The sequence below is a fragment of the Oncorhynchus mykiss genome, chromosome 31 (assembly GCF_013265735.2).
Source record: "Oncorhynchus mykiss isolate Arlee chromosome 31, USDA_OmykA_1.1, whole genome shotgun sequence".
Classification (NCBI taxonomy): Eukaryota; Metazoa; Chordata; class Actinopteri; order Salmoniformes; family Salmonidae; genus Oncorhynchus; species Oncorhynchus mykiss.
This window is the reverse complement of record NC_050571.1, coordinates 31,238,479-31,262,662: the sequence shown is the minus strand read 5'-3', so window position 1 is coordinate 31,262,662 and position 24,184 is coordinate 31,238,479. Positions and strand designations below refer to the sequence as shown.

The 24,184-nt window shown below is 44.4% G+C and overlaps 2 protein-coding genes across 3 annotated transcripts; one reads left to right on the top strand and one right to left on the bottom strand.

Moving 5' to 3' along the window:
- The first annotated feature begins 11,315 nt into the window (after positions 1 to 11,315).
- Positions 11,316 to 13,234, top strand: LOC110505012 (nocturnin-like). Its single transcript, XM_021583945.2, has one exon. The coding sequence runs from the start codon at positions 11,998 to 12,000 to the stop codon at positions 12,451 to 12,453; it is 456 nt and encodes a 151-aa protein (XP_021439620.1). The 5' UTR covers positions 11,316 to 11,997; the 3' UTR covers positions 12,454 to 13,234.
- Positions 13,235 to 16,477: 3,243 nt separating this feature from the next.
- Positions 16,478 to 23,751, bottom strand: LOC110505011 (ETS-related transcription factor Elf-2). Of its 2 annotated transcripts, none has more exons than XM_021583943.2 (9): positions 23,424 to 23,751; positions 22,731 to 22,814; positions 21,123 to 21,330; positions 20,291 to 20,404; positions 19,986 to 20,102; positions 18,954 to 19,043; positions 18,579 to 18,771; positions 18,041 to 18,280; positions 16,478 to 17,914 (listed from the first exon to the last, which is right to left on the bottom strand). In XM_021583943.2, exons 2-9 carry the CDS (start codon positions 22,803 to 22,805, stop codon positions 17,182 to 17,184), a joined length of 1,770 nt encoding a protein of 589 aa, XP_021439618.2. In that variant the 5' UTR covers positions 22,806 to 22,814; positions 23,424 to 23,751; the 3' UTR covers positions 16,478 to 17,181. The 2 variants fall into 2 exon arrangements, with proteins under 2 accessions (XP_021439618.2, XP_021439619.2); XM_021583944.2 differs by having other exon boundaries at positions 20,291 to 20,401; positions 23,424 to 23,750.
- Between the last annotated feature and the right edge of the window lie 433 nt (positions 23,752 to 24,184).

Genomic DNA, 24,184 nt, shown 5'->3' with positions numbered 1-24,184 from the left:
AGGCTAATTCGATTAGCATGAGGTTGTACGTAATGAGAATTTCCCAGGATATAGACATATCTGATATTGGCAAAGCTTAAATTCTTGTTAATCTAACTGCACTGTCCAATTGACAGTAGTTATTACAGTGAAATAATACCATGCTATTGTTTGAGGAGAGTGCACAGATATAAACTTGAAAGGTTATTAATTAACCAATTAGGCACATTTGGGCAGTCTTGATACAAAATTGTACAGAAATGCAACGAACCGTCTAATACTTTGCACACCCTGCTGTCATCTAGTGGCCAAAATCTAAATTGCGCCTGGGCTGGAATAATACATTATGGCATCTTGCATTTCAAAGATGATGATACCAAATAAACACAAAAGTATTTTTTTTCTTTGTATTTTCTTTTGCCAGATCTATTGTGTTAACAAATTTAATGTGTTATCCTATATTCATTTCACATTTCCACAAACTTCAAAGTGTTTCCTTTCAAGTGGTATCAAGAATATGCATATCCTTGCTTCAATGCCTGAGCTACAGGCAATTAGATTTGGGTATGTCATTTTAGTTGAAAATTGAAAAAAAAGGATCTGATCCTTAGGTAAACATACTGTACTGTACACTACAGACAGCCCCCAACTTGCATAACCAAGACAGTGTGTTCGTTTTCCAATTCATTGTTTCATAGGCCTGTTTTTCAGGCTGAAAGGTGTGAGAGATACTATCGCTGGGGAGATGTTCTTATTTTAATTTGTTTTTAATGTGTCTGTCTCTTTCTGCCAAGCAGCTGTACTTACAGAGCCATTGTCTCCCTCCAAGAAGCGAGATTAAGATGTAATCAGTTTTGCCACCAGAAGCCCTGTGTCGGGAGCAAAGAGACAAGGACATTTGTCTTAATTCAGCCACGCACCTGTCAGCATTACACACACACAATATTCCATCTCCTACGTGCCAACATGTGCAGCACTTTTTCTCTACTTTAGCTCCTGTTCTCTCCATTTCTGAAACAGACAAAAAGTGTGCAGGCAACAAGGAACCTGTTATCTCCTATTTTGAGCGTATTCTGCTGTTCATAAAAATATGACATAAATGCAGATATTTCAAGGCAGGATTGCTGCACTGCGAATCCCCTGTCTGTAATTAACCTGGAGTAAACTTTGCTGAAGACTCTACTGTTAGGTTATGAAACAACATTAGATAAGTTAGTTCCACTTTATCATCATCCAATAAGACTTGGGCTTCTCAGTATTGCAAACCAATAGATCAGGGATGGACAGGCCCTCGGATCAATTGAAAAAAATAAAAACAATTGAAACTCAGTCGGGGTCTCAACTTGCAAGTTAGAATAGTAAAATACACAAGGTGCAATTTCAAAATTTGGTTGCGCATCAGCAGTTTCTCTTGTTATGTCAGCCACTGAATAAGCCCATGTCAGCTAAACATTTTTAGATTGGTAAATTAGTCTAGTGGCCAGCTATCTAAATGTTGTAATCATGGTCGAATTACCGGTCTGGAAGCCCCCACAGATTTCTCAGTCTCACTCAGATATCATATTAAAAACTGTCAACATTTCTCTCCACCCTATGGCAAAATGTGTAGAATTGCATAAAATTATAATGAAAATGTAGAATTACATGAAATTAGTTATAAAATTGAAAAATCTTATCTCCCACCCATGGCAAAATGTGTACAATTGCACAAAATGAACTCTAAAACTGAAAAAATATCTCTCCGCTGCCAAGAGGGAGGGCAGATAAAACGTTTTGCTCGAAATGTGGGTATGCAAACCCACCAGCAACTGCAGCACCTCATGATGAGCAGATTTTTTGGGGTGGCCCACCCTGCCATTGGTTATCTGTCATGTCCAACATGCATGGCCAGAGTAGGGAGAGGAAAACATGCATGGCCAGGGAGATATTCTGAACAGAAGTATTCAACCACACTCACACATGTTTGTTCTCCCCCTGGCTGCCGGTCATCGGTGGCTGGATGAGATGTGGTCCAGGTGACGGTAGATGCTGTGGTGTTGGTGACAGCAGCAGCGGTTCGCTGTTGGTGTTCTCCCTCCAGCAGCAGACCGAGAGCAAACTGGAAGCTTCATTTTTATGGAGCTCAGGTAGCACATTAGTTAATCAGGCCTAGGTTTGACAGGCCGGCCAACTCCAGTCTCCAAGGACACCAGCCAAGGTGGAGGAGTCTACAATTGGAAAGCACAAAAGGAGGCACAGCAAAACATAGAAATTCAACAAACCATAGAAATAAATGCCACATTTTAATAAGATGAGCAAAATATGTTAAATAAAAGATCTAAACACACTCAAAATAAAAGTAATAAATACACATAAAGGGGGAAACAAGGAAGGGCAACACGTGACATGTTCTGGGTCAAGCTGTTTGTAGAAAGCTATATGTCCAAAATTCCACGTTAGAGTAGGGAGCATTAAAATGGTCCGTGCTATCAGGATCCTTGGGACCTCACTACACGGTTGACGTTAATTAAATATGTTAGTGTCAGGGTTGCCATGTCCATGATTTTCCTGAAATTGGGCTACTTTGAAAACAATGTCGCTGGTGAAAATGTATTGGTCGCGTGTTGCGGGTTTTTGGGCTACTTCTAAATTGCACCGCTACCGCCAAAGCAATTTCTTACAAGTATATTTTTCATTGTGACCTGCTGATTATCAGGCAGTGAGGCAGTGAGTGAGTGAAAGGTGGGGAGGGCCGGGTGTGTGTGTGTGTGTGTGTGTGTCGAGAAGACAGTTGGCTGAGTCTCGTGAAAGACAGAGCAGCACGCTCACACGTCCGTAGCCTATTTAGATTGTCATTATGGAGACACCTATTTCCAACCCCTTTTCCATAAAACATGAATTAACAGCTAGAACTGATGGGCATCAGACTTTAGGCGCTCTAGTAAAATTTGATTGGAAGTGTTTTAAATTATTCTAATCATATTAAGCGAAGGGTTTATGCATGCCCAGTTATTGGGTCTCGAGCGCTGCCCGATTAGACATTTGAAATTAAAGTTATGGAACTCCCTCTCGTGCTTCAGTTATGGGGAAAAATCCACAATGAAATTGACACATTTGCATCGGTTGGCCATCAATTACCCTATTAATGTATATGCCAATGTAGGCTACTGTAGTCTACCATTTTATACAATAAATATGTTGAAATGACAATATCACTGGAGTCATTGCAAATCAATTTGTGCCTCTTGTGCAGACTACCTGGAGCTTGCAAATGGGTTGAATAAATAGCCTATAACTTCAGTTTATTGTTGTAGTCGTGTGTTATTATGCTATTACTAATAGCCATGTTTAGTTAAATGAAATTGGAAGTTATCAATTGTGATCATGGTCACAGTTCTATGCAATTGCCGATCAACTGTTGTTAGAATGCATTAGATTGAAGGTAACGGTCAATCAGATTGGGCTACAGGTTTTTTTTTAAATGCTTGGGGAACAACTACTAGAAGGCTCAGAGCGAGTTACCGCACGCTAACTAGCTAGCCATTTCACTTCCGTTACACCAGCCTCATCTCGGGAGTTGATAGGCTTGAAGTCATAAACAGTGCAATGCACAAAGAAGAGCTGCTGGCAAAACGCAAAGAAAGCGTTGTTTGAATGAATGTTTACTCACCTGCTTCTGCCTACCACTGTCATTGAAAATAAGAATGTGTTCTTAAACTTACTTGCCTAGTTAAATAAAGGTATAAAAATAAAAAATAAAATACAGATTTCCAATTGTTATGAAAACGTGAAATCAACGTGAAATCGGGCCTAATTAATCGGCCATTCCGATTAATCAGTCGACCCCTAATTTTTACTTTTACAATTCCATTTACTTTCGATACTTAAGTATATTTAAAAACCAAACACTTTTAGACTTTTACTCATAGTATTTTACTGGGTGACTTTCACTTTTGCAAGTATGACAATTGGGTACTTTTTCCACCATTTCAAACACTCAGCAAAATGGCTCCAACACGGAAGGAGTAGAGTCAGACTCGAGTTAAAAAGGTGACCTTACCTCATGGCCTATAACGGTTATGTCACCTTTACTTCACGCCTTAAGTTTTCCTACCTGTTACCTCCGTTTCCTGCCTCGTTGAAGTAGTGTTTCTGAGTCGTTACAGTCAGAGGTTAAAAGGTGAAGGCTGATTGAAGCTATGAAGGCACAGATCAGAATCAGAGAGGGGTTGAGTTATTTTAGGTTCCATCATGTCAGTAAAAGCAGGTCACGGTGATAGAAGTCCCTGTACCTCTCTGTAACCAAACAACTAACAGTACACTGATCTATAGTGTGGCTGAGGGGGTTTCATAACTAGCTACATTCACCCACTAATGGTAAATCCTCAGAGGAAGGAATGTGTTTTGTTTTAATTCCACTAGTGGATTAAACTATTATCTAATGACGAGGGGAAGGAAGAAACTAAAATAGTTTTTTCCCCCCGCTGGCGCACTGCCTGTTTTAATGAGATTAGGGTTACATAATGTGTTACGACTCGAGGTTTCCTTATTAAGAATGTGCACACACACACACACTCAGAAACACTCTGAAAGTGAGGTGGCCAGGCCAGGCAATTTTCTGCTGTTCCCCCTCACATCTCCCTCCCATTCATGGGCAGGAGTACAAAGGGCATTTAGGGTAAATCCTCTGGGGTTGGGAGACAGCCAAAATATATAAACCATCAGCATTCAATGTATTCAAAATTAGGAGAATGATCTTTTCATTTGACTACCCGACTGACTAATCTCTTCCATACTCCCATCCTTCATTTGATAATTGCCTGGAGCAGTCATGTGATTGTCTCATTCCACGCTGATGTCACCGACATTCCTAAGGAGAGATTCTGTTCTCCAATTGAAATGTAGGCCTGTAGATAGATAGGCAGGGCCTGCTGTGCTGTCAATGCAGTTTTTTTTTTAATGGAGAACAATTGATTTAGTTCTACAGAATAAATGAGTAGGCCTTCATACCGATTGTTGAAACGATTTCCTTCGTCTTTTTTGCTCTCCTCTAGGGAGATGTAACGTATGTATGGCCAACTGACTACAGAGATAAAATCATGTTCTTCCGTAGTTGAATAACTTGAGTCAAACAAAATATCCACTCCACTGGCATTACCAGCTACAGTATCTTTAATCTTGCGTTTTGGAAACACAAACACTCGGATGCCACATATCATACAGTGCATTCTGAAAGTATTCAGACCCCATCACTTTTTCAAAATGTTGTAAAAATGGAATAAATGTTTCTCTCCAATCTACACACACAACCCCATAGTGACAAAGCAAAAACAGGTTATTTTTTTTTCTCATTTATTAAAAGTAAATGCGTTACAGCCTTATTCTAAAATTGATTCAAATGTTTTCTTTCATCAATCTACACAAAATGCCCCACAATGACAAAGCAAATGTATTAAAAATTTTAAAATATCACATTTACACAAGTATTCAGACCCTTTACTCAGTACTTTGTTGAAGCACCTTTGGCAGAGATTACAGCCTCAAGTCTTCTTGGGTATGATGCTACAAGCTTGGCACACCTGTATTTGGGGAGTTTCTCACATTCTTCTCTTCAGATCCTCTCAGACTGTCAGGTTGGATGGGGAGCGTTGCTGCACAGCTATTTTCAGGTCTCTCCAGAGATGTTTGATCGGGTTCATGTCCAAGTTCTGGCTGGGCCACTCAAGGACATTCCGAGACTTGTCCCGAAGCCACTCCTGCATTGTCTCTGCTGTGTGCTTACGGTCGTTGTCCAATTGGAAGGTGAACCTTCGCTCCAGTCTGAGGTCCTGAGCTCTCTGGGGCAGGTTTTAATCAAGGATCTATCTGTACTTTGCGCCGTTCATCATTTCCCTCAATCCTGACTAGCCTCCCAGTCCCTGCTGCTGAAAAACATCCCCACAGGATGATGCTGCCACCACCATGCTTCACCGTAGAAATGATATTGGCCAGGTGATGAGCAGTGCCTGGTTTTCTCCAGATGTGACACATTGTATTCAGGCCAAATAGTTCAATCTTTATTTCATCAGACCAGAGAATCTTGTTTCTCATGGTCTGACAGTCCTTTACCTGCCTTTTGGCAAACTCCAAGCAAGCTGTAATGTGCCTTTTACTGAGGAGTGGCTTCCGTCTGGCCACTCTACCATAAAGGCCTAATTGGTGGAGTGCTGCACAGATGGTTGTCCTTCTGAAAGGATCTCTAATCTCCACAGAGGAACTCTGGAGCTCCGTCAGGGTGACCATCGGGTTCTTGGTCACTTTACTGAAGTGGGGGCCCTTCTCCCCCAATTGCTCAGTTTGGCTGGGCAGCCAGCTCTAGGAAGAGTCTTGGTGGTTCCAAACTTCTTCCATTTATGAAGAATGGATGCCACTGGGTTCTTGAAGACCGTCAATGCTGCAGACATTTTTTGGTACCCTTCCCCAGATCTGTGCCTCGACACAATCCTGTCTTGGCGCTCTATGGAGAATTCCTTCAACCTCATAGCTTGGTTTTTGCTCTGACATGAACTGTCAGCTGTGGGACCTTTTTATATAGACAGGTGGGTGCCTTTCCAAATCATGTCCAATCAATTGAATTTACCACAGCTGGACTCCCAAGTTGTAGAAACATCTCAAGGATGATCAATGGAAACAGGATGCACCTGATCTCAATTTCGAGTTGCATAGCAAAGGGTCTGAATAATTATGTAAATAAGGTATTTTTAATACATTTGCGCCCCAAAAAACGAAACCTGTTTCCGCTTTGTCTTTGTGAAGTATTTTGTGTAGATTGAGGATGTTTTATTTCATCCATTTGAGAATAAGGCTGTAACATAACAAAATATGGAAAGAGTGAAGGCGTCTGAGTACTTTCTGAATGTACTGTATGTATATTCCACATAGTGTACATGCAGTAGTTCATTACTCATGTGCTCAATGGGGCCCTGAAGCATTCCAGTGTGTATGTACTCTATGAGCAGTTTATTGAATCACACTCCACTCGGTTCAGTCCCTCCCCTATCACACAGATTAACTAAGGACAAACTGCACTTCTCTCGTTTAATTTGATCATTATGTAGTGTGCCATATCTGTGTGTGTGTGGTTGTATGCTGTGTGTGTGTGTGTGTGTGGTGCTCACAGAACAGTTATAGTAAGCTATTGTGGCAGCCAGATCAGCAGAGTGGGGGAGAGTGTGACTGGCACTGGTCTATTCAGGAATGCTGAGTAGCTGGCAGAATCCCCTAAACTCTCACACTGAGCAGTCCAGTCACATCCGCCTGCTCTGGAAAATTCTATTACATCCATTTCAGAAGAGTCCAATCTTGCTCAGAAGAAATGGTCTTCCCACCAGAACTCCTGGAGAGGGAGAGAGAAACAGACTGAGGGAGTGAGGGGGGGAGAGAGAGAGAGAGAGAGAGAGAGAGAGAGTGAGAGAGAGAGAGAGAGAGAGAGAGAGTGTGAGAGAGAGAGAGAGAGAGAGAGAGAGAGAGAGAGAGAGAGAGAGAGAGAGAGAGAGTGAGAGAGAGAGAGAGAGAGAGAGAGTGAGAGAGAGAGAGAGAGAGAGAGAGAGAGAGAGTGTGAGAGAGAGAGAGAGAGAGAGAGTGAGAGAGAGAGAGAGAGAGAGTGAGAGAGAGAGAGAGAGAGAGAGAGAGAGAGAGAGAGTGAGAGAGAGAGAGAGAGAGAGAGAGAGAGAGAGAGAGAGAGAGAGAGAGAGAGAGTGAGAGAGAGAGAGAGAGAGAGAGAGAGAGAGAGTGAGAGAGAGAGAGAGAGAGAGAGTGAGAGAGAGAGAGAGAGAGAGAGAGAGAGAGAGAGAGAGAGAGAGAGAGAGTGAGAGAGAGAGAGAGAGAGAGAGAGAGAGAGAGAGAGAGAGAGAGTGAGAGAGAGAGAGAGAGAGAGAGAGAGAGAGAGAGAGAGAGAGAGTGAGAGAGAGAGAGAGAGAGAGAGAGAGTGCTCCGTCTAGCGCCATGGAGACCGCCTGAACACTGGGTAGAGTAAGTCTGAGGCCAGGGTTTGAATAGGAGGGCTGTGTGTGTGTGACAATATTTAAGAGAGCTCTTAGAATAGTCGTAAGAAGATGTCATGTGTTTGAGATTTTATCAAATCCTTGAAGTGTCTAGGTAAATAAAGATGGCTTGAAAGACATCACCCCATAGCACTCACTTCTGTCATCATGAAGTGCTTTGAGAGGCTACTTAAGGATCATACCACCTCCACCTTACCTGGCACTCTAGACCCACCTCAATTTGCATACCACCCCAATAGGTCCACAGATGATGCCATCGCATTCCACACTGCCCTATCCCATCTCAAGGGTGCGTGCCCAGCCCCTCCTGTACTCCCTGTTCACCCATGACCGCGTGGCCATGCAAGCCTCCAACTCAATCGTCAAGTTTGCAGAAAACAATAGTCGTAGGCCTGAGACAGCCCTGTCAGAGTGGTGCCAGGAAAATAATCTCTCCCTCAACGTCATCTAAATTAAGGACTTCAGGAGACAGCATTTCCCTATCCACATCGATGGGACCGCAGTGGAGAAAGTGGAAAGCTTCAAGTTCCTCTTCGTTCACATCACTGACAATCTGAAATGGTCCACCCACACAGATGGTGTGGTGAAGAAAGCGCAACAGTGCATCAAACTTTTACAGATGCACCATTGAGAGCTTCCTGTCAGGCTGTCTCACCACCTGGTATGGCGTCTGCACCACCTGCAACCGCAGGCCAGGGGGCACACTGTCTGCACTCCAGGACACCTACAGCCCTACAGAAAGTCCAAAAAGATCATCATCCTCCTGAGCCATGTCATGTTCACCCCGCTATCATCCAGATGGCGAGGTCAGTACAGGTGCATCGATGCTGAGACCAAGAGACTGAAAAACAGCTTCTATCTCAAGGCCATCAGACTGTTAAATAGCCATCACTTGCCGGCCTCCACCCAGTACCCTGCCCTGAACTTAGTCATTGTCACTAGCCGGCTACCACCCGATTACTCAACCCTGCACCTCAGACGCTGCTGTACATAGACATGGGATCACTGGCCACTTTAATAATGTTCACATACTGCTTTACTAATTTCACATGTATATATTCTAGTCAATGCCATCCTATTCAACTATTGTGTGTGTGTGTGTGTGTGTGTGTGTGTGTGTGTGTGTGTGTGTGTGTGTGTGTGTGTGTGTGTGTGTGTGTGTGTGTGTGTGTGTGTGTGTGTGTGTGTGAGGGTGTGTGTGTGTGTGTGTGTGTGTAACACTATTCTATCCTACATATTCTACAGACAGAATATTTAGTATCCACATACGGTCCAAATGTCTATACATCCCAACCACCCACCCTGGACTGTGACATTGCTGGTCCTCATATTTATAGATTTCTTAATTCCATTATTTTACTTTAGATCCGTGTGTATTGTTGTGAATTGTTAGCGATTACTGCACTGTTGGAGCTAGGAACACAAGCATTTCACGACACCCGCAATAACATCTGCTAAATATCTGTTTGTGACCAATAAAATTAGATGAGGAGAATAATAACTCCAGAATGGAAACTGGAACCCCACTAGAGGTCAGTAGATGGTAGCAAATAAATACGGCACTCCTCTCTTCCTCATCTCTCTCTTCTCTCCTCTTCTCTCTCTGGAGAGGTTTATAGTTTTAAACATGATCCTGCATTGGAACACTCTGTCCTGGGTATTGAGTAACTCCCCTACCTATGCCCCCAGCACTCTAAACCTGTGTGTGCATGTGACTCGTGTGTGTTTGTGTGTGTGTGTGTGTTACTGCCCACCTCCCACTCCCCTGTGGGTTTTTCAAGTCTCCAGATACATCTGTCTGTCAGCTCCACCTGACTAGCTGTGAAACCCTCACAGTCACTTATGACTAGCAATGATGATGACCTCATAGTCCCCCTCTACTCCTCTAGTCAGTCTCAAGGCAGGCTTACTGGGTCTAAATTGTCACACCTTCACCAGTTGGAATGTCACACTAACACAGAAACCTAGAGGGACTGAGACAGAGAGAGAGTGAAAGAAATTGGGGAAGACCAAATCTGAGAGAACTGAAAGCAGCAGAGAACTGAATTGGGAGGAGTCAGATTGTCCGAATTGAGTGAGAGAGAAAATCAGAAACCCCTGAAGGAGGAGAAAGACTGTGAAGGAGCTCATCAAAGTAGAATAGAGCTAGAGAGTTCTGTTTTTCTCAGATAGAGAAGACTAAACAGTGGTGATGATCACTAGACCACACTGACATATTCTCAGGATGGAGATGATGGGTAACACCACATATCTGTGTCTCTCTTTAAGATCCAGTCCCTGTCTACTCTCTCTCTCTCTGTCCTCTTTCTAGCTGCGCACTCACAAAATGGCTTCCAAGGTACGCAGAGGATGAGTCCGAGCCTGACTGTTGTCAAGAGGGTATGTCCTATGAATTTGCTAGCCTTTTTAATCTGTGGACATTTATTGTGGTAAACAGAGCAAAATTATGCATCACGGTTGATTGGTCTACCTAAGAGCATTCCATGCTACACTGAGTGATTACAGATGATCGATTTGAGTCGGTTTTGGATATGATCTTTCACTGAGAGCCTAAGAGACATGTGCACCACAGACTCTGCATTTATGTTTCACAATGTCTCATGAGCTGTCAGGGGAGTTTTTGTATGTAGGTGTGATTATGTGCGCACACGGTTTGTGTACAGTTTTGTATCTCTAATATGTTGTCTCTGTGTCCCCAGTGTGTCCGATGGGCAGCAGCAGGCTCTTTGGTACCCTGGCCCAGTAGGACTACTACCCAGAGCAACAGGACTCGGACCAGAACCCAGAGGGCCCGGAGCAGGCCAACTCGGACCAGCTGCTCAGAGAGTGTGAGGATGCCCTCCAGAACCGGCCGGCCCAGGCCACACAGGGACCTGGTCTACCTTGCAGACCCAACGCACCAGCACCAATACAGGAACTATGAGCAGCAGAACACATCATCCATACGGGTCATGATGTGGAACATCCTAGCTCAAGGTACATAGACCTCTGATGGATGATGGAGTACTGCAGATTACAGAAGACCACCAGAGCATCTGTATGTCTGAGTGCACAAAACATTAGGACCACCTTACTTATATTGAGTTGCACCCCCTTTTGCCCTCAGAACAGCCTCAATTCATCAAGTCATGGACTCTACAAGGTGTCAAGTGTTCCACGGGGATGCTGGTCCATGTTGACTCCAATGCTTTCCGCAGTTGTGTCAAGTTGGCTGGGGGACCATTCTTGACACACACAGGAAACTGTTGAGCGTAAAAAACGAAGAGTTGCAGTTCTTGACACACATACCGGTGCGCTTGGCACCTACTACCATACCCCATTCAAAGGCACTTAAATATTTTGTCTTGCCCATTCACCCTCTGAATGACACGCACACACAAGCCATGTCTCAAGGCTCAAAAATCTCCTACCTTTCAGCTGCACTGATTGAAGTGGATTTTACAAGTGACATCAATAAGTGATCGTAGCTTTCACCTGGATTCACCTGGTCCGTTTGTCATGGAAAGAGCAGGTGTTCCTAATGTCTACTATGGTAATGTCAACTAACTACATTTACAAATTACAATTTAGTCTTTTAGCAGACATTCTTATCCAGAGTGACTTACAGTAGAGTTCATACATTTTTGTCGTTTTTCGTACCGGTCCCCTGTGGAATTCGAACCCACAAACCCTGGCGTTGCAAGCGCCGTGCTCTACAACTAAGCCAAACTGGTCCCTGCAAACGGCTCTCTCTCCTCTCAGCTCTAGGCGAAGATGGCTTTGCGCGTTGTCCTCTGGAAGCTCTGATCTGGGCTGCGAGGAAGTAAATGGAGCAGATCCTCAGTTACCGCCCTGACATCCTGTGTCTTCAGGAAGGGGACCACTACTACGACACCTTCCAGCCCATCCTGGCCAGCCTGGGCTAACACAGCACCTTCCTGCCCAAGCCCTGGTCCCCCTGCCTGGATGTGGCCAGCAACAACGGCCCTAACGTCTGTGCTCTCTTCTACCGCCGCTCATGATTCAGCCTCCTCCACACCTCCCACCTGCATCTCTCATCCATGATGCTGCCTACCAATCAGGTGGCCGTCGTGCAAACGCTGTGTTGCCGGGCGACAGGCCAGAGGCTGTGCATGGCCGTGACCCACCTGAGGAACGGCTGGGAGAGGCTGAGGGGTGCCCGGGAGGGGCAGACCTGCTGCAGAGCCTGAAGGCTATCACCTCGCAGCCGGCTGGCTTAGAGCCAGTCGGTACGAGAGCTGGGGGAGGGAGTGGGACAGTGGGGGTGCCTCTGATAGTGTCTTTAACGCTGAAGCCCTCGGAGGACATGTACAGGCTTTTTATCTCCTCCACCCTGGGTCTGGACTCAGCCTATAAGCTGCTGTGTGCAGATGGGCAGACGGAGCCGGTCTTCATTACCTGGAAGATCCGTCCCTCAGGGGAGAGCTGCAGTACCCTGGACTACACCTGGTAGTCTCACGGTGCTTTCACTGTGGATACCCTGCTGGACATACCCACTGAGGAAGAGCTAGGACCTGACTGCCTGCCCCTCAAACCACTACCCCTCCGACCACCTCTCACTGCTCTGTGATGTCAGCTTCAGGGAGCAACCCCATAGGCTGATGTAGGCTGCCTATCACAGAGGTATCAGCCAGTAGAGTCACAGTTCAGAACAATGAAGGAAAAGTGACTGGATGGGTTTGTGTTACAAGAGAACTGAATTCTTATTTTACTTGACCTGGTGGGGAGATTAGATTTTAGACTTGACACCGGGGAGTAGTTGTTTTTTGTATATATTAAAAACCAGCACTTGCAGAAACATGACTAACTCCAGGGGAAAAAAGTTTCTGGCACAGGTGTGATGTTATCCCTCTTGATTATTTCTTTATGTAAAGGGAGAAACTGAAGAATAGGATAACATCAATCCCGGGGATAATTATGTAACTCTGCTATTTTCAGTGCTGTGGCAGCTAGATGGCCAGTGAGTACAGAATAAATACATGTCCTGTGTATTTATTTTAGTGTTTGATACTTTGTGTAGCTAGTTATGTTAATATTCTGTATCACCTTCGCCCAGGCTGAATAAATGCTTGAGCATCAACATTCAGTCAAATGACTTTTGGGAATAAATGCTCACACCTCACTTCTAAAGCCTTTTGCTGGCCATTTAGTCTATGAATAGCAACGATCAGAAACACTGCCATGTAGTGTTGACCAGGGGTTCTCAAGTGCTGTGTTTAGACACACAGCCCAATTCTGATCTTTTATGCACTAATTGGTCTTTTGACCGATCGCATCAGCTCTTTTTCAGATCTGGTTGGTCAAAAGACCAATTAGTGAAGACAAGATCAGAATTGGGCTGCTTGTCTAAATTCAGCAGTGGTGTAAAATACTTCAAAGTACTACTTAAGTAGTTTTTTGGGGGTGTATCTATACTTTACTATTCATATTTTTGACAAATTTCACCTTTACTTCACTACATTCCTAAATAAAATGATGTACTTTTTACTCCATACATTTTTCCTGACACCCAAAAGTACTTGTTACATTTTGAATGCTTAGCAGGACAGGAAAAATGTGAAATTCACACTTATCAAGAGAACATCCCTGGTCATCCCTACTGCCTATGATCTGGCAGACTCACAAAACACACATGCTTCGTTTGTAAATGCTGTTGGAGTGTGCCCCTGGTTATCCATAAATTTAAAAAGCAAATGGTTGCAGTCTGGTTTGCTTAATAAGACATTTTTATACTTAAGTACATTTAAAACCAAATACATTTGGACTTAAGTAGTATTTTACTGGGGGGACTTTTACTTAAGTCACCTTAATAGAAAATATCTTTACCTTTTACTCATGTATGACAATTGGGTACTTTTTCCACCACAGAAATGCAGCTAAAGTGGGGACCTGCAGGGCAGATACGTTAAAAAATATATATGAATATTACTAAACAGCTTAAACAAATTGTCTCCGTGGAATAAATTCAGTGTAATACAAAATGTCACCTACAATTTATGTTCTTGCCGCATTCATGTGCTAGTCGAAACTACAACCAGTTAGCATGTTGGAAATGTCAGAGTTGACTCGTTCCGACTAGCACGTGAACACGGCAATAACCCTGGGCAACATGGGCCTGGGAGACTCACAGGGATATTGGTAACCACAGTACTGCACACATCATGTATTCCCCCAAAATAAACTGTAGTTTAAGCTTTAAAACTGACTCATGGGCCTCCCAAGTGGCGCAGTGGTCTATGGCGCTAGAGATTCTGGGTTCGAGTCCAGGCTCTGTCGCAGCCGGCAGCAACCGGGAAACCCACAGTTTATTTTGGGGGAATACATGACGTGTGAAGTACTGTGGATACAATTGGCCAAGTGTCAATTGGACCGGGTTAGGGGAGGGTTTGGCCAGCAGGGATGTCCTTGTCCCATCGCACACTAGCGACTCCTGTGGCGGACCGGGCGCAGTGCACGCTGACACGGTCTCCAGGTGTACGGTGATTCCTCCAACACATTGGTGCAGCTGGCTTCCGGGTTAAGTCGCATTGTGTAAAGAAGCAGTGCGGCTTGGTTGTGTTTCGGAGGACACATACGCAAATTGGTGAAGTGAAATGGAAAAAATAAAGAGCGGAAAAGTGGTGTGCGCATATGTATTCACCCCCTTTGCTTTGAAGCCCCTATATAATATCTTGTGCAACCAATTACCTTCAGAAGTCACATAATCATATTGCACACAGGTGGACTGTATGTAAATATATATACATGTACACACATATATACATACACATATATACATACACATATATATACATACATACATATATATATATACACACACACACACACACACACATACATATATATACACACATACACATATATACACATATATATACATACATACATACATACATATACACACACATATATACACACACATATACATATATATAAATATACACACACATATATATATATATATATATATATACACACACACACACACACCATATATATATATACACATATACACACACACACCTGTTCTGAAAGGCCCCAGAGTCTGCAACACAATTAAGCAAAGGGTACCACCAAGCAAGCGGCACCATGAAGACCAAGGGGCTCTCCAAACAGGTCAGAGACAAAGTTGTGGAGAAGTACAGATCAGGGTTGGGTTATAAAAAAAATATCAAACTTTGAACATCCCACGGAGCGCCATTAAATCCATTATTAAAAAATTGAAAGAACATGGCAACACAACAAACCTGCCAAGAGAGGGCCGCCCACCAAAACTCAAGGACCAGGCAAGGAGGGCATTACCAGAGAGGCAACAAAGAGACCAAAGATAACCCTGAAGGAGCTGCAAAGCTCCACAGCGGAGATTGGAGTATTTGTCCATAGGACCACATTAAGCTGTACACTCCACAGAGCTGTTCTTTACAGAAGAGTGGCCAGAAAAAAGCCATTGCTTAAAGAAAAAAATAAGCAAACATGTTTGATGTTCACCAAAAGGCATGTAGGAGACTCCCCAAACATATGGAAGAAGGTACTCTGGTCGGATGAGACTTAATTTGAGATTTTTGGCCATCAAGGAAAACGCTATGTCTGGTGCAAACCCAACACCTCTCATCACCCCAAGAACACCATCCCCAAAGTGAAGCATGGTGGTGGCAGCATCATGCTGTGGGGATGTTTTTCATCAGCAGGGACTGGGAAATTGGTCAGAATTGAAGGAATGATGGATGGCTCTAAATACAGGGAAATTATTGAGAGAAACCTGTTTCAATCGTCCAGAGATTTGAGACTGGGACAGAAATTCACCTTCCAGCAGGACAATGACCCTTAACATACTGCTAAAGCAACACTACTGGTTTAATGTGAAACATTTAAATGTCTTGGAATGGCTAGTCAAGGCTGGTATAAGTTTGAGAACCCCTGGTATAGACAATAGTATTAGCAGCAGGATGGCATGTACTGCTATGTCAGCATATATTCACAGGGACTTTTGCCACGGAGTGAAAGTGAGGGAGGGAGATCTTGCAGGGAGACATAAGGGGACATAAGTGTTTCCAATGACCATATCGTGTGATTTTTAACCAATTATGAGTAGGCATGGCCAACTAATTGTCATTAGATTTTTTTTATTACTACAAACAATGTGCCATCTTCACATGTTGATGTTGGGGTGGTACTGGAGATGAATATAACGCAGAAAAAGTTAGAATTTTCCCTATTTATGTAAAACCAAATGTGAGCATTGCGAGACCTGGTTGGTTTAAGGAGGATACAGGTGTTTTGACCGGTGGACCGTTTTCACCTTTCAGCCCCCTTGTGTAGCAACCATTTAGACGCTTGTCAGGGGTCCAGGCCTTGCAGCCGTACAGGAACCTCCGCTTCAAAAAATGTACAGTATACAAGACCAACTAGATCCAACTGAATATTTGTAACTATTTGAAAGCGATTCAGTGCCAACAAGCATTGACTGAGACGAGATGTTTCTATTCATGTTAGTTTTTATAATACATTTCAGTTTAAATCTACATCAATACAGCGAGTACAAGAAAATAGCATAAATGTGGAATATACTATCTAGATTTGTCTTTTCTTGACACAAACATCCTTTCGCTCCCATTCCTGAACAGTAAAAAAAAAGAAACACAAAAGAACATTGAGTGTTGAGGGACAGTGCTGTGGGGTACTACTGCCCGATAGCCATACAGAGACTGAGAATGGGAACCAACAAAGTCAGATGAAAAGCCAAAGCAAAGATTCCAACTATGATACAAAAGAACTGCAGTTGCATCGAACTTCGAATACATCATACGTAACCTGCTGCAGAGTATCAAAAAGGTTTTACACAAAGACCTTCCTTATATTATGTTTTTGATTTTAAAAAAGGATTTTCAATTTACAATCTAAGGCTTGCCCGTCGTTTGAGTTCCAACGAGCTTCTAAAGAGTATGTATACAAAGTCTCTTTTCCTCTCGTGTCTCCCTGGTTTTCTGATACAGAGGTCACTGCAGCACCAGTTTGAAGACTAGCTTCCTGGTAGCTAGGCACTCCAACTGAGGTCCAGTTCAGAGCTCTCCTACTCTGTGTGGTCCAACAGCTCCACTGCCCAGTGAGAGAAGGATGGGAAGTGAAGACTCCACTTCAAACAGTGTCAATATGGAGTCAGTAGCCCTCAGGCCTCAAGTTCTCAAGATTCAAGGGCCACTGGGTTCTGTGCCGACTCCGAGGCAGAGGGGTCCTCCGGGCTGGACTGGGAGGGCTCCGTGCTCGCTGAAGGAGGGGATGGGGTGGACTCTGGGAGGGCTGTGGGGGGTGAGATGGCCTCTTTTACAGGAGGTGTAGTGGGGGTTGGTACAGGGGTGGTGATGGCAGTGGAGGGAGGGGGCTGTGGTATACCTACAGGGGAGGCCGCAGGTGGCTGCTGGTTGGGGGGCTGTCTCACAGGCTTTGCTAGTATGAGCGGAGGGGCTGGTTTCTGCATTATCTGGAGCGTGGCGGGTTTAGCCTGCACGAGCTGGGTGACTGGTTTGGCCTGCACAAGCTGGGTGACTGGTTTGGCCTGTATGAGCTGGGTGACAGGTTTGACCTGCACGAGCTGGGTGACTGGTTTGGCCTGTATGAGCTGGGTGACTGGTTTGGCCTGTATGAGCTGAGCTAGCTGGCCTGAGAGCTGGGCTGAGAGGTTGCCCTGCGTTAGCTGAGCTAGCTGGGCCGCCGGGATGGTGATGATGGTGATCTTCTCTCCGCTCTTGGCCCCGGAGGGCATCATGGTGGGCAGGGTCTGGATCACCAGCTTGGGCCCGCTGGCGTGGGCGTTGCCCAGGGTGATGGGAGCCTGGGTGGTGAAGACGGTGGAGGAGTTGAGGGTCATCTGACCCAGCGTCGTCGTCATGACCATGGGCATGGCCAAACGCATGGTCCTGTACATCAGACAGAAACAAAAACAGATTTATTCATGAACCTTCCAAATGAGTTCACTGTGCATTTGTATGAAGATGTACACAGAGAGAGCATGCATCATTATTTCATGACTAATCATGCTTCACCTGTTGCCGGACGCAGCGGGGACGACAGTGACGTAGCTCTGCTTTGTCTGGGTGGAGGTGGCAGGGTCAAGGGTCAGGGTCTGGACCGCCCGGTGGTGCTCAGAGGGTTCCCCCTCACCCTCCTCGCCCTCTTCATCCCCGTCATCGTCGATCACCCTGATGTTCTTGGGCATGTCTTTAAACTGGTAAGCCAGTCTCTGACCCTCCACCTTTGCTAAGATCCCCCGCTGGTAGTAATACCTAGACAGGGACAACCCTACCAGTCAGACGACTGCACTTACACTCAGAATACGTGCGGAAATACAACCCAAGATGTCATTTAACAGAAGTGTCACAGCCTAGCATGTATTTTGAAAAGGGGACTTTAAAAGGGTCAAATGCATGCATTTTAAACAGGCATTCTAGCCAAAATGTAGAATGTCATTAGTCATTCCTTAGCATAAAAGTAGTAAAGATATGTTGGGTCAACAACAGCCAGCCTTACTCACTAACCATATTGAGGAATTGCCTATCAAACAGAATGGTATCCCGTGGTTACCTGAGTGCTCTGCCCATGGTCTCGTAGTTCATATCAGGTTTGTTCTTGTGTTTGCCCCACAGTTTGGAAACCGCCTTGGAGTCCACCAGTTTGAAGATGCCCTTGTCCCGCTGCATCCACTTGATGTACCTGGGACAGGTGTTCTTGTCCTGGAGGAGATCCAACAGAAACTCCCATAGGTAGGTGGTGCTCCCTGGAGGACGGAGGGAGAGAGAAGACCAACATCATTCATAGAGGACCTCTCACACAGGCTGATTCCTGAATCAGCCTGTGTGAGTTGCTAGCTTGAGTGTGAGTTGCTAGCTTGAGTTGCCCTATGTAGAGAAGCATCCCTTCATGGGCTTGACAAACCCTAGCCCCTGCTGTGTGGGGTACCTTTTCCCTCTCTGGGTCTCTTCCTGATCCCCAGGTCAATGGTGCAGTTGGTGTCAGGCTGAGGCTGTTGTGTCTTCGACTTCCTTCCACCTGCAAGGAAACAAACAAAACAACTTAGTACACTTCCTATAGAGGACCGAGCACACCCCCATTCTCATCGATGGGGCTGCAGTGAAGCAGGTTGAGAGCTTCAAGTTCCTTGGTGTCCACATCACCAACAAACTAAATGCTCCAAGCACACCAAGACAGTTGTAAAGAGGGCACGAAAAAAACCTATTCCCCCCTCAGGAGACTTGGCATGGGTCCTCAGATCCTCAAAAGGTTCTACAGCTGCACCATCGAGAGCATCCTGACTGGTTGCATCACTGCCTGGTATGGCAACTGTTCCGCCTCCGACCGCAAGGTACTACAGAGGGTAGTACATCACTTGGCCCCAGTACATCACTGGGGCCAAACTTCCTGCCATCCAGGACTTCTACACCAGGCGGTGTTAAAGGATGGCACTAAAAATTGTCAAAGCCAGCCACCCTAGTCATAGACTTATCTCTGTTAGCGCACGGCAAGCGGTACCGGAGCGCCATGTCTACCCCCAAGCCATAAGACTCCTGAACATCTCGTCAAATGGCAACCCAGACTATTTACATTGCTGCCCCTACCCTCCACTCTCTGCTACTCTGTTGTCATATCTGCATAGTCACTTTAATAACTCTACCTACATGTACATACTACCTCAACTAACCGGTGCCCACGCACATTGACTCTGTATCGGTAGTCCCTTGTATATAGTCTTGCTATTGTTATTTTACAGCTTCTCTTTAATTACTTGTTACTTTTATCTCTTATCCATATTTTTTTTTAAACTGCATTGTTGGTTAGGGGCTCCATTTCACTAAGGTCTACTTAGTGTTGTACTCGCCGCATTTGACTACTAAGATTTGATTTATAATATACAACTTTTAATACTGGGTTGGACACGGTGATCAACACAGAGACAGATAGTACGAAAGCATTTGGTTGGTGTCGGAGGCAGACCTTTCTTCTTCTTGGCTGAGGGAGGCTCGTAGTCGGGGGGTATAGGGAAGCTGTCCTCCTCCATGGGCTCACACTCTGTAGACACCTCCACCACCGTCTCCATCATCACATCCTCCACTGAGACAGGCACAGAGACAATAGTTCTCATTATTACAACCACAGAGCAGTGAGTCAACTCAAGACCGGCAAATGGTAACTGACAGGTTACACGGCAAAAATAAAAAATAAACAGTCGGCATCATGTCCTACCCACTTGTAATGCCTAGTCCCCAGCAAGGCCAGTATGGGAGGGGTTGAGTGGTTACCTGTGTTGTTGCGGTCTCCATGGAAACTGCTAGGGGAGTCCATGTGAAGAAGGGCCTCGGCCGCTTCGAAGGTCTTATCAAAGCACATGGTGCCCCCGTGTGATGACACCTCTACTACGACAACACAGGAGCGATGAGGGAAGAGGAGGAAGGAGAGAGGTTAGAGAAGTGAAAATCCATTCTACATTTCAAGTCAATGTAATGTTCATTCAACTAGTTTATTTCAATGATTATTTAACCATACCGCCCTATGGCTGGGGCCCTACAACCACAGACACCACAAACAATACCCATTGGAAACAGTTTGCTGGGCAAGACAGCTGTTGTCTTTCTGTAAAAAATGAGGGGTGAGGCGAAATAAACCTGTACTTTTGAGAAAAGGGTAGTAAACTGTGTAGCCTTTATCACACTTTTTTCCCCTTTACGACCCTCCTCCCATTCCATGTTTGATCGTGCATAGCAACAACTGCCTACAGAAGTAGTTTCATCTTTAGGGTGGTCATTGGTCAACATCGAATAAAACTGTCCCCTCCCTCAAGCATCAATGGCTTCTGTCATTCTTCTAATGGCTCAGCTTATACACCACCAGATGTCCTTTCTTGAGATGGTCATGGATGGAAACAACACTGTCCCACTACTACTCTGTGGCAATGTCAACTCTTAAGGAGCTAAGTTATGTCTAACACACACACTCCTCTTGCCTACCTCTCTAAAGCGATGATTACGCATCCAACCCTTGCACGTCTCTATCTATCGACATAATCCAAACCCTCCATCTCACTGCTGAAACATGTCACTGGCCAACCCTGTACCCCCACCTCAGCCCTCTCACCTGTCTCCACCACCTCTGTGACCACCTCCTGCTCGTCTCCCACGTCCTGCATCAGGTAGGTCCCGTCATCGTAGACCAGCACCTGGGCAGCGTAGCACTGCTCAACCTGGGCACTGGGAACCTCCTCCACCACCACAGCAGGATACTCCTCCCCATCCTCCCCTATTACTGTCTCCACTATCTCCTGCACCACCTCCCCCTCCTCACTCTGGAGACAGGACAGAGAGACACATTGAAGGAGGCGCAAGCTGAAAAGTCCATTGTGTGTATGTTTGAACATTTAATTATTTACTCCACAAAACTGCAGGACAGAGATGCCGTGGTCACCAGACAAACAAGTTATTTGTTGGTTCACTTCACAATATTGTTCATGTTGATGAGATCAGCCGTGGTCCTACTGCTTTACATTTAGAATGGGCTTCTGGGTTGCGCTGGTATAGCAAGTGAAATACCTTTTTGTACGGGGAAGGTTAGGGCCAGGCAGTGGTCGTATACTGACTTATTTTTCAGTGGTCATTGCGTATACTCATGTCTTAATCCCCACGAAGAGTACCAAAGTAGTGTAGTGGAGGTATACGCTGTTTAGCTTAAAATGTTGATCAACTATTAAATGTGCATATGGCGGTAGGCCTACACACAAAAGTTCCAAAATGAAATTTGTGGGAAAACACTGTTCTAAAATGCTCACTGCAAATGCAAGCGGTTTCATGAACAGAAATGTAAATATCAGCTAGAAATGTAGAAAGAGGGTAGATCTAAAGATGCAACAACTATCATGGGTTGCTAATATGACTAGCATAATGCCTTTGTCTGCTAAACAATGAAAGAAAGTTGATTTGAAAGCCAATAGAACAGGCGAGTGCACATGAAGTCTTTATAAAATAATTGCCTCCACGTTTCTATGGTGAGTTTTGGCTATAGATTAAACATGCCTAAGCAAGGTAAGACATGCCTCAGAATATGAAATAAAACACCCAGGTTTCAAACAATTCAGGAACAGGAAAAACATAGTAATGCTAACAGCCTTCTGGTAGATGGAAAGGCTTTCGCAAAAACCTTCTTAATTAAATGTTAACTACCTACAAAGTAGATTATGCCTACCTCACAGAATGATATCATGATTATTAGCATCAATCCAGTGGCCATTTGTTTTGCAAACTCCATCGCATGTGCACTACAGAAAAAAAACAATGCTAGGTGCCTGTGCAGTTTAATTTAAGGGTAACTAGACTCAAATCTATATTTCTTTGATTTTTCCCAGACCTCAAATTTGTCTCCTGATGTGGTTTAAGCATTATTGTGGGCTTGGAACATCCAATTTTGTTTTTCTATTAGCGTGAGAGAGAGAACCTGAATCAAAATTTAAAAAATAACTTAGACCTGTGAATTTCTGATTCAGTTGACAGCCCTATTTATCTGTTTCAATAGTAGGCCTATTATTAGCCTACTTGCACAGAAGTTTGGGTTAGCCTGACTGTGAAAAAACAATTTGGGAGTTATCATTTTAGGTTATTCAGAGTGCCACTGTTTGTCATATACTTTTTCCAAATAGGCCAACTTTCCTTCACCGGACAGGCTGTTAGGGTATTCCTGGTGATACTATCTTACCTGCTCAGTCTCTTCCATGACAGTGACGTACTCCACCATATTCCCTCCACCATCTGCCACCACAACAGAGGTCATCACTCATTCCTACGGGAATAAAACAGTTTCAGGAAGGGAACCTGAGCCACCCTCTTCCCCATCACAGACTAGGAATAGTTCTGTATCGGGCCCTAAAGTAAGTACTAGTATCTTCTTCACTGCTAACTGAGAAACTAAACTAACAGTAACGTAAATGTATCCAACATAATAATAGTGCGAAATTGATCATTTGAAAACCTTTTCCAGGACTAGTACGGAGCAAACAGTGCACACTGTATAATCCAATACTTGCTGGTTCGGCCATCACGTTCACAAGCGTGCACCAATGTTTACATAATTTGAGCCGTTTCCGGCCTGTACTGTTACAAACGTTAGCTCTAGTTACCTAGCCAGTAACGTTAGTTAACTGTACATTGACTGGTATATACCGTTAGGCGTGTGTTCTACGTTGTGTGTGTTATAGAGATGAAATAGAAGCAAGTTAAATAACGTTAGCTAGCTTGTTAGCGGCCAACAGACTAAAATACCGAACGTTAGCTAGATGGTTTGTTAGCTAGCAACGCTAAAGTTGGCTATTATATGGCCATCTTTGCCCGATAAATACCACATATCCAATAATGGTATTGTGTCAAATCTCGCAAAAATAACGTCCCTTACCTTCGTATGTTGCTTTTCCTGCGGTGGATAGCTTCACGCTAGGCCTAACGTTAGCTGTGTAAACTAACTGCTAGCTATCCAAGTTGACCAGACCGACGTCGACTTGCCCCTCAATTGAAATACTCGCAACTGTTTGCAAGCTAGCTGTAGCAAAATTTAGATTTTTACTGACAAACAATAATAAAATGCTGTATATTGCATTTGTTTACGTTAGTTCTGTTTTACAGGATCTCACTGCTTTCCTGCGCGCCGTCTCTTCGCGAAGGGAGTCAGGTCAACCTCCTGGAGCCCGAAAGCGAATGACACATTGGCACTGATGACGTCAGAGCTACGAGCCCCTGGCTTGTGGCCCCAGTCGATACAAAAACTCACTGGTCGATAAAGCCCTTTTCAGAACACTTCTGTAAATAGAAATGGTTACATGAATACATCCATTGTGATTACTGGACGACTGCTGGTGTATGTCATAACTAACTACATGAGCGTCAGTCTGAATATTGTGTTGTATTCCTATGGTTGCGAGTTTATATTCTCATCCCCCAAATGAGCCTGGGGACAAAATTAGTGGGTTTACTATGACAAAGGTAGTGCATACAGGACATAATTAGTGCCATGTTGGGTTTTCAATAGCAGACATGGTAGAGGGGTTTCAAAGTTGAGACACAAAAAATAAAGCAACAGACAACCGAAATATTCCTTTTTGATTCCCTCTTTATTTCAGAAAAACAGCAATGTAGTTTCACAGTCACAGTTTCTGGCCC